Genomic DNA, 10,867 nt, shown 5'->3' with positions numbered 1-10,867 from the left:
TCTTAATTATTTCATAGACGTCCTTTTTCTGTGGTGGTCTAATATACAGGGAGGTCCGATTTTTTTGAGGCTCATAATTATTCATATGTAATTGGAACCTGGGTCCATGGTTTTCCCGTTTTAGCACTTTGATTTGCTCTTTGAATTTACTGTTGAATGATTCGGCTAGCATTTTTAAATCTGATGTTTCAAAGTTTTTGCTCAGTGTAATTTCGTTTGGGTCTCTCTGGTTTCTATCCAGTAGGAAATTCAGAACTTTCCAAACTTTTTTAATGTCTCCTCCAGCGTCTCTCATTTTCTTAAATATGTAAATTCTTTTTCTTTTTTTAATCAGATTGGTAACCATATTTCGTTTTCTTTTATACTCTTCATAGACTATGAGGTTATTTCTATTGTTCCTCCACCTTTTTAACAAGTTATTTTTTTCAACTATCAAGTCTTTTATTTCAGAATTTACCCAAGGTGTCACATCATCTTTTTCAGTTTGACGTTTTACAGAGCTACATTTTTGGTAAATATCTTGAAATTTCTGGACAATGGCTTTATACAGTTCTTCTGGGTCTGGGTCTTCCATTTCTAAAAGTTCGTCCCATTTACACTCTGCAAGTTCTTCGTTGATTTTATTTGTGTTTAGTGTTTCCACATAATGAACTTTAGGAACGTTCCTTTGGGCAATAAGTTCTGGATGAAAGATTTGAAGGGCAACAAAATAATGGTCCGAGAGTTTTGTTTTGATAACTGAAGAGGAGATCTGGTATTTGTACTTGAGTTTTAGATTGATATGATCGATACAGGATGTAGTGGTTTTGCCTGCCAATACTTCTTCCCTTGTGACGCTTCTTATAGTGTTTAAGAACTCATTACTATACAGGGTGTTTAAATAACTCGTGCTGGTAGCATTCTTCTTCAGGGTACAAATATTAACATCACCCAGTATAACTATATTGTCTGATCTTTTTGTAGCATTGTTCAGCCACCATTGTATATCTTCAAGAAATAAGTTGATATTGTTATCAGGAGGACGATAGATTGTCAAAATTGTAAACTCGGTTTTTTTCTTGACATTGATCAATTTAAAGTTTAGACTCTCTGTCGCATCAAATCTGTACAAAATAGGTTGTACTACATAATCATCTTTATAGTATACGATAATACCACCTCCTTTTTTATTCTTTCTACTCTCAATCAGTTGTTTATAGTTCTTAATTTTATAAACTGATGCCTCTTCTTCACTAATATCAACTTCAGTTAAAACGATTAGGTCAATCTTGTGGATTACATCTCTGAGTTCCAATAGTAAACTGTCCCAATGTTTCCTCAGGCTTCTCATGTTCACATGTATACATGTTAACATATTCTTATTCCTCAGATTTTCGTTCCAATCTTTAAAACAATCATAATCTTTTGTCTCAAACTTTGTGTTCTTCACTTTTGCTATTAGAAATTGATTAGAATTCATAATTAAATAGATAAAAATTTGGTTCTACTCATTATATAACTAGAACTTCAGTTTAGATTTTTGACAAGTCCTCCAGACATGATAAGCGGATAATTTTCGCACCTTGTTGTTTTTTCAGTAAAATCTGACCGTGCTTTACCCAGAGGAACTCATAATTTTTATCCTGTTTTATCTTTTTAGCCTCAAAGAACACCTTTTTCAGATAGGGCGTCAAATATTCATTGACAAAAATTGGTTGTGGCGGATTTCGGTTCAAGATTCCGGTGGTGTTCAATTTTTGTCTTTCCTTTTTTAATGTTTCCATGACTGCATTTCGAATTTCCTTGTTTTTGAACGTAACAACCAAGTTTTTCGTTTCCATTGGGGTTCTGTCAGGTTTGTACTTCTGCACTTTTTCAATTTGGTAGTCTCCTTTCTTAGCGATATTATGTACACTTGCTTTTTCAAAGAGTTTGTCCGTAAAATCAGAGTCCTCAACGTTGGTCGGTACGTTTGAAATTTCTACCTTACATTGGTTCCCCGCGCAATAAGTTCTGGATGAAAGATTTGAAGGGCAACAAAATAATGGTCCGAGAGTTTTGTTTTGATAACTGAAGAGGAGATCTGGTATTTGTACTTGAGTTTTAGATTGATATGATCGATACAGGATGTAGTGGTTTTGCCTGCCAATACTTCTTCCCTTGTGACGCTTCTTATAGTGTTTAAGAACTCATTACTATACAGGGTGTTTAAATAACTCGTGCTGGTAGCATTCTTCTTCAGGGTACAAATATTAACATCACCCAGTATAACTATATTGTCTGATCTTTTTGTAGCATTGTTCAGCCACCATTGTATATCTTCAAGAAATAAGTTGATATTGTTATCAGGAGGACGATAGATTGTCAAAATTGTAAACTCGGTTTTTTTCTTGACATTGATCAATTTAAAGTTTAGACTCTCTGTCGCATCAAATCTGTACAAAATAGGTTGTACTACATAATCATCTTTATAGTATACGATAATACCACCTCCTTTTTTATTCTTTCTACTCTCAATCAGTTGTTTATAGTTCTTAATTTTATAAACTGATGCCTCTTCTTCACTAACATCAACTTCAGTTAAAACGATTAGGTCAATCTTGTGGATTACATCTCTGAGTTCCAATAGTAAACTGTCCCAATGTTTCCTCAGGCTTCTCATGTTCACATGTATACATGTTAACATATTCTTATTCCTCAGATTTTCGTTCCAATCTTTAAAACAATCATAATCTTTTGTCTCAAACTTTGTGTTCTTCACTTTTGCTATTAGAAAAAAACCTGCCGAATCGGTTCGTGTAAAGATACACAGGCGTGCTTACTGGAACTTGGCCTGGCGCACTGCCGTGCGCTCAGATTACTAAGTGCTTCCTTTGCAATCAATTTCTATCTTTCAATGATCTTTTTACATTGGTAATTCCGCCACTGGTCGCTACTCGATTGTCCTCACGAGGGTGAGTGCACCCCGATCTCCAAGCACAGAGCGAAAAACTTCGACCACGCCGGGAATCGAACCCGGGACCGGGCTTGCAAGCCTAGTGAGATACCCACTTGGCCGCGGAGGTTATTCAAAAATAGATATACCTACATACGTACATATGCCAGAAATAGTAAAGAAGGCTCTTGTTAAAGCTGTGATAACCACGAAAAAGTTAAGTATACCTACCTACTTTAAAAATTTTAATTAAAAAAATTAATTGATAGTATTTTTGTTTCTTGAATTATACCTACATCATTATTATGTTGGAAACATTTCATTCTTGGTTTTCACTTTCTCCACAGGGGTTTCCTTGGTAATTTGGTTATCTACTTCCAATTCACTGGCAAAACTTACATTGATGCTGACACTCGGGATTTGGTCATTGTATTTATAAATGTTGTCGTTCTGTTGGGAACCTTTCTCATACTCTTCTTACCGCTTTATGAGAAAGGTAAGGTGTACTTGCACTGGTTAGTAAGGTATTAGGTGTAAAATAGGGTCTACACCAGGGTTGTCCAAACCTTTGCGCACCCGAGGGCCACAAGAGACCAAGGTAGAGAGTTGGCGGGCCGCAAAGGTAAAAATTCAACTCACAGGTGGGGCCTTCTACACGGGCCTTCGCGGGCTTTCGTGGGCCGCAGAAATGAGCTCGCGGGCCGAGGGCTAGACAACCCTGGTCTACACTATGGTTGATTGACATCACCTGTAACCGTTCAACATGAAACTTTTTTAAGGTGTAGAGAATTTAAAAGAGGGGCGAAATTACCTATTGCCTGGAGTAATAGTTACTTACAATTCTTTGACATTAAAACACAGGTACCTAAAAAAAAAACCCTCTAGTTATATTTTGTGGTACTTTTCTATTAAAACAAACCTCTATTTATAAAATAAATTTCTGCCTATTTGTGGTACCTTAGTTACCTACTTTTCTGTTAAAATGATTAGTGTTATGTTTGCAGAAGACTTGCTAGAGCTGGGCAGTAAGGAAATCTGCCAGGGAGGTGCTGAGGCCGACTCTGTCCAGAGTAGACAGGCTAAAGATTCTGCCCTCATCCAAAGTATTGAGTCCCCGTTAAAGACTTTGAAGAAGGGATTGAAAATCATGACTTCTCCTGATGTTCTTCTTCTTCTAGTCTTGTTCATCAATATAGGTAAGTGACAGTTTGTTTTATATGTTTTATAATAATTATTTCTTCTTCTAGCTTGGAGGGTAACGCGCTTGCCTTGCAACCACTGGGTAGCGGGTTCGATTTCCCCCCGCGCGGACTTTATCCTAAACAGGTTGGCCTATTCTGTCCTCCATCACGCTATATTTGTGTACCCAACTCATTACTAAAGTGGTTCATTTGTGTTCCCAGGTTTCTCTTACATATTCACCATCGTGTATAACACATGTCTAGGATTTACTCGAACGATTCCCAATTCCATAGAAATGCTACCAATCGCAGGCCTGATGTCTGGATTTGGCGGTATGGTAGGTACGTAGTTATTTGTCTGGCCGGGGTACCTTAAACAGGGAGTCGACCAGCTTGGTCTGGCTGGGGGACTACATATAAACAGGGAGCATACCAGCCTGAAATTTCCCTTGCTAAAGACTTAGCAAATGTTGAGTGCGAAGGGCATCCACTAGTAGCCAAAACAAAATGTCTGATTGAGAGGCTAACGAAAAACGCCGACCCCGTCTGTACGGGAAAAGGAGGATTGTTGTGATTGTCACCTTAATCAGAGAGCTGATAACAAGGTTCGTTGATCTCGGATTTCCCCTCAATTTCAAGGCCAAATTTGAAGCTGTTAATGTTAAAATAAAAACAATGAAATTTTAATAAAAAATGAAAAGTTCCAAATTGGTTTTTTATAAATGTCTATATTTTCTTTACTTACTGCTGTACATTCAGGACAGTTCTTTACTAAAAAAGTTCATACAATTTTCTTCAAGAAAAACACAACTTGTTTACGTTTTATTCACTATTTACTTAATTAGAAATATTTAAACACGGAGCAAATTTTCATCGACTGATCACTTCAACTAAAGGAGGAGAAAAAAAGAAGAAGAAGAAGAAGAAAAAGGAGGTGTTTACGTTTTATTCACTATTTACTTAATTAGAAATATTTAAACACGGAGCAAATTTTCATCGACTGATCACTTCAACTAAAGGAGGGGAAAAAAGAAGGAGAAGGAGAAGAAGAAGGAGAAGAAGAAGAAGAAGAAGAAGAAGAAGAAGAAGAAGGAGAAGAACAAGAAGAAGAATAAGAAGAAGAAGGAGGAGAAGAAGGAGAAGAAGAAGAAGAAGGAGAAGAAGAAAAAGAAGGTTTATTCACTATTTACTTAATTAGAAATATTTAAACACGGAGTAAATTTTCATCGACTGATCACTTCAACTAAAGGAGGAGAAAAAAAACTAAAGGAGGAGAAAAGAAGAAGAAGAAGAAGAAGAAGAAGAAGAAGAAGAAGAAGAAGAAGAAGAAGAAGAAGAAGAAGAAGAAAAATTGATCAGGTACGATTTCCCTTTCTCATTCCAGGTGGCATCCTAACCGCTATCATCAATCCAGAGATGTCCTTCCCCCTTAACATAAGGCCCCTGATGTTGATAGCTTTCATTTGTTACATAGCCTCTTACGCCATAGCTTTCCTAAACTTTCCCGATTCTTCCATATTTGGGTACACCTATGACAAGGCCTATATTCATAGTTCGTAAGTATATTACTAACTTACTTACCTACTATGGTAAAACAGCACTGGTCACTACTTGATTAAATACACTGGTTGACAAAATTTTAGAGGAACCCGTCCACTATACCTTTTATTATTAGTAATAATAAAGGAAGGACGGACTAAAAATCAAAAACAAGGATCAGTTTTTTGCTGAAAATGCATGTTTCTGGAGATAAATGTTCACGTAACTTTTTGTTTGGATCATTAAGAACTCCTTTTTTTTATCGTTGAAAATTCTCCCATCAGTGAAATCTCCAAGACTTGTCTCAAAACTCGATTTTCTTCAGGTCTCTTTTGTAGACAACTCTCCAATATTTTGCAGTGTCAACAAACATATCCTAGGGTGAAAGTCCGAACCGTATGTCACCTACATTAGGTGACACGGTTACTCTAAATGAGGTTATAGCCTAGGCCTAGAGTCTCTAGAAACAAATGAACCTTTCCCGACGTGTCAACAAACATATCCTAGGGTGAAAGTCCGAACCGTATGTCACCTACATTAGGTGACACGGTTACTCTAAATAAGGTTATAGCCTACTAGAGTCTCTAGAAACAAATGAACCTTTCCCGACCAGATCCTTAGCTCGCGTGACCTTAACCTTACTAAACACCTGTTGTCAGTACACTATACACATTACCTACAAGTGCTAGTGGCAATTCAACACTCAGTGAGTTGTCAACAAACATATCCTAGGGTGAAAGTCCGAACCGTATGTCACCTACATTAGGTGACACGGTTACTCTAAATAAGGTTATAGCCTAGAGTCTCTAGAAACAAATGAACCTTTCCCGACCAGATCCTTAGCTCGCGTGACCTTAACCTTACTAAACACCTGTTGTCAGTACACTATACACATTACCTACAAGTGCTAGTGGCAATTCAACACTCAGTGAGTCAGTACAGTAGGTGCCAGGAAATAGCTGAGAGCAGTAGGTTTTACTAGTGTCAACATTTCAGATCTCGTGTTTATTACTTTCTATTTTTTCCACATAAACGTAAGTACCTACTTATGATTTCATTATTATCCTTGTCCTGCTAGCTTAGTTAGACCTCCTTTGGTGGTGTAGTGGTCAAGACGCTCGCCTGGTAATTCGGAGAGCGAGGGTTCAATCCCAGCCGAGGTGTGGAATTTCATCCTCATCATTGTTTATTAATTTAACCACAATAATGAATAATGGTTTAATGGTAGTAGCCTACTGTTGGGTTATATGGGCTCTTAGGTCCTATTCGAGCAGTATAAGTAAGCACTGTAATTATCAGTTAGATCGGAAGGTAGAGCTTTTTTTTAAGAGTTTTGATAGAAGGAAGAAGTGTAACTGCAAGGTCTTATCGTCCCGAAAGCGACGAGAGAAGGAAGATAGGATAGATTGGGTTACATGGGCTCTTAGGTCCTATTCGAGCAGTATAAGTAAGCACTGTAATTATCAGTTAGATCGGAAGGTAGAGCTTTTTTTTTAAAGAGTTTTGATAGAAGGAAGAAGTGTAACTGCAAGGTCTTATCGTCCCGAAAGCGATGAGAGAAGGAAGACAGGATAGGAGAAAGCCAGCCGTTCCGCGAACGAACCTTATCCCTTTAGGATGAAATCCGCTCTGGGCGGGAATCGTCCCCGCAACCTAGCGCTTACAAGGCAGACGCTCTACCTTCCGAGCTAAGACCATGACCGAGGTCCAAACTCGGCCAAAGTCCGACCCACGGACCAGGCAATCCATTTGGTAAGTTCACCCAATCAGACCACCCAACCCGAGAGCCAGACCTCAACCGAGTCCCAGATGGCGGTTCCGGCCATAATAATATCTACAATGTTTATAAAGTCCCCTGAATATTTTTTGAACCGCTGAAGATGAGAAGCTGAAATTTAGGGTGTTGTTTTATCTTTTCAAATACCATTTTTTGAAGTAGTCACCAAATTTCGTCCGGAGCCAGGATCGGCCCCAGGGGGGCCAACTTTAAAATCTTAAAGAAGAACCCCCCAGTACTGTGAGAAAAACCAAAAAATACGAGCGTTCCTCTAATTTTGTCAACCAGTGTAGCTACTCAATTGTCCTCACGAGACTGAGTGCACCCCGAACCTCAAGCACAGAGCTGAAAAAACTAAAACTTCGACCCCGCTGGGAACCAAACTCCGGACCTCCGACGTGCAAGCGTAGTGTGATACCCACTAGGCCACGGAGGTTATTCTGATGCTAAATACATAATTTACTATAATACCTATACCTATGTACATATATCAGTTGCAGAATTACCTACAAAAAGGCCAAATTGTATGAATGCCTGCAAAATATTTAACTATGCAATATGCAATACAGTAAAAAGTCAAAAAACCACCATTAGCCATTGGTTGCACCTCTTCTCATTAGGTACCTAGATATTAAAGTTCCTTGAATAAGCAACGGTGAGCATGGTTAGTATCCGGACGGGTGACCATCTGGGCTATTGTGTGCTTCTGGCTTTTCCCTATCCCAACTTATGAGGAGGTGGGGAGTTTGTGACGGAATGGATGGCAAAAATGACCATCTGGGCTATTGTGTGCTTCTGGCTTTTCCCTATCCCAACTTATGAGGAGGTGGGGAGTTTGTGACGGAATGGATGGCAAAACCAACAAACTCATAATTCAAACATTTGAACAGCCAGCCTAGTTAGATTAGTTGGTAGCTCGTCTGCCTTGTAAGTGCTAGGCCGTGGGTTCGATTCCCGCCCGGGGCGGTTTTTTTTATTATTATTAAAGGATAATTTTCGTTCAAGGAACGGCCGGCTTTCTCCTATCCTGTCTTCCTTTTCTCTTCGGTTTCGGTACGATAAGACCTTAGCAGTTACAGATCCCTCTATCAAACCTAAAAAAAAAAAAAAAAACATGCCAACATTGTTGTGTTTCAGAGCATACCTAGGAATATTCGGCAGTTTTCTGTTGCACTTGGCAGAGATTGTGTACAACAGTGAAACATCCGCGCTGTTGGCCAAACTATTTCCAAATGACATCGTAGCTACTTTTGCCGTTTTCATGTTCTGTAAGGTGCGTATATAGAAGTTTTCACTTTTTCTAAACGAAGTTAATTCTTACACCAGTATTTATGAACAAATACATATAAGCACACCCTTTGCAGTTGAGCACGTGCTCAGCACAGGATTGCAATAATTCGGTATTTATGAATCGGTTTTTCTACCTAAGAACGTACCCTCTAGTCCTAAGAACAATCTTCAGTTCTTAGGACTAGAGGGTACGTGAGACGAGGACTAGGGTTGGGAACCACTGATGTAAAGTAGTCGTTCAGCTCATCTAGAGTGAACGTAACAGGAGGAGAAGACTTTAAATTACCAATGCCCAAGTAATTTAATTTCCGCCAGGTGGACTTAGAACTTCCTCTCAAAATACTGAAAGAAAACCGTCGCTGCGCACGTCGAACAATCTCAAGTTCTCAGCATCTTAATTATTTCATAGACGTCCTTTTTCTGTGGTGGTCTAATATACAGGGAGGTCCGATTTTTTTGAGGCTCATAATTCTTCATATGTAATTGGAACCTGGGTCCATGGTTTTCCCGTTTTAGCACTTTGATTTGCTCTTTGAATTTACTGTTATGATAAGGAGAACCAAAAGGCAGATATATTGTGCAGAACTTCAAAGAATTATTATAGTTTATTTGTTAAAAGCCGACATGTTTCGGAGACGCTCCAAATAATCTATAATAATTCTTTGAAGTTCTGCACAATATGTATCTACCTTTTGGTTCTCCTTATCAAGTTGACCCACAGAACTTATATATACCTACTGCTGAAACCCTCCAAGAGAATCTCAAGCTTGACCTTTGCAAAGATTCGTCTGACCAGTCTTTCCGTAGGGTGAGAACGAGAACGATCTTAAATTGAATCAACCAATCAGAATCAGTTTTAAATTTCATGCCCATACACATATGTAGGTAGGTACCTATAGGAAATATGGAAGCACCGATTTTTTTATTTTTATTTTTTTTTTTTTTTTTGCTAAAATTTAGTGAAAAATGGGAAAAACCATTTTTTTTATTTTTATTTTTTTTTTTTTTTTGCTAAAATTTAGTTCTTCTCTGTATGTTTTCAGAACTGTTCTGCAGCCATTACGTTCACGGGCAGTAACTTCGCTGGTCTTCACACGCAACTATTGTGTCTCACAGGATTTCTTCTGTTGGGAACTCTATCCTTCTGCTATGTCTCCAAGAGATTGCATCGCAGGCGAAAAGAAATGTCCTCAGGAGGATTACCACTCTCTTGGAATGTGAGGAGTGTTGAGGAGAGCCAGTCGAGTTAGCTCAGGTTGTCTGTTCCGTAAGCATCAAGGCCCATTCCCTCTTAACCTTCGGGGAAAATCGTGTCGTGTGTAGTGGGAACACTCTCATTTAAATTACTTTACTTACAGGCCATTCGGAGAAAAAATCGGATGAAACTCACGACGAGTAGGAATGGGCCTTTAGATCGCGGACACGTTTCCCTCCCAGGTCGAACTTTATGAGGTTCGTTCTAGGAACGGCTTGGATTTCTCCTATCCTGTCCAGGAGGGAATCGGGACGAATAAGACGTCCATTGTTACAATTTCGTCTATTAAACCCCATGGAAAGGAAATATTGAGGGGATCTGTTTAAAGCCAGATGTAGAAGGCTGGGGTACATTGTAGAAGGCTGGGGTAAGACTTTTAGAGAGGAGTCTAATGCCTGGTGCCACGAATTTAGATCAACTGTATAAAAAGGAATTTTAACTGTGTTGTTGTTGTTGTTGTTGTTGTTGTTGTTGTTGTTGTTGTTGTTGTTGTTGTAGCGGCTTTAGCTTTCGCCGAATGGCGATAGCAGAATAAAGAAAAGATGTCTTTTTGTATCTGCTATACACCGTGGTGATGGTCTCTAGCTCTAGCCATGTTAAATTGGCTGGCTCGTCCTGAACCGCAGTCAACCATCGTGAGGACTTGTGCTTGGTCTTTAAAAGCAGAGAGAACCCTTTGAGGAACTGCCAGCTTGCTAGGCTGGTTAGGGTTAGCTGTTCTCCTCCCTGTTTATAGTCCCACAGCCAGACGCTAGTCTTCTCTCTGTTTAACGTCCCCTAGCCAGACAACTGTGTTAAGCATAAATGCTTGACCCAAAGGTCGTTCCCCGCTTAATACACTACGCTAATTTTTATCACCTGACTTGGACTTGAGTCCACTACACCACCGAGGTCGGTAATACTGGGGCACG

At 39.0% G+C, this 10,867-nt stretch overlaps 2 protein-coding genes across 2 annotated transcripts in view; both read left to right on the top strand.

Moving 5' to 3' along the window:
- Nucleotides 1–3,231: 3,231 nt before the first annotated feature.
- LOC103507077 (UNC93-like protein MFSD11) lies at nt 3,232–10,379 on the top strand. The gene is made up of 6 exons (XM_026822027.1): nt 3,232–3,410; nt 3,919–4,110; nt 4,318–4,437; nt 5,480–5,651; nt 8,549–8,684; nt 9,745–10,379. The coding sequence occupies exons 2-6, from the start codon at nt 4,062–4,064 to the stop codon at nt 9,949–9,951; spliced, it is 684 nt and encodes a 227-aa protein (XP_026677828.1). The 5' UTR covers nt 3,232–3,410; nt 3,919–4,061; the 3' UTR covers nt 9,952–10,379.
- Nucleotides 6,535–10,867, top strand: part of LOC103507076 (UNC93-like protein MFSD11) — a 43,911-nt gene continuing 39,578 nt past the window's right edge. The window contains exon 1 of the mRNA XM_017443164.2: nt 6,535–6,668. The gene's annotated coding sequence lies outside the window, so the exon portion shown is untranslated. The remainder of the gene's footprint in view (nt 6,669–10,867) is intronic.

This window comes from Diaphorina citri, unplaced genomic scaffold, assembly GCF_000475195.1.
Source record: "Diaphorina citri unplaced genomic scaffold, Diaci psyllid genome assembly version 1.1 scaffold285, whole genome shotgun sequence".
In the NCBI taxonomy this organism is placed as follows: Eukaryota; Metazoa; Arthropoda; class Insecta; order Hemiptera; family Psyllidae; genus Diaphorina; species Diaphorina citri.
This window is presented reverse-complemented; position numbering and strand designations above follow the sequence as displayed.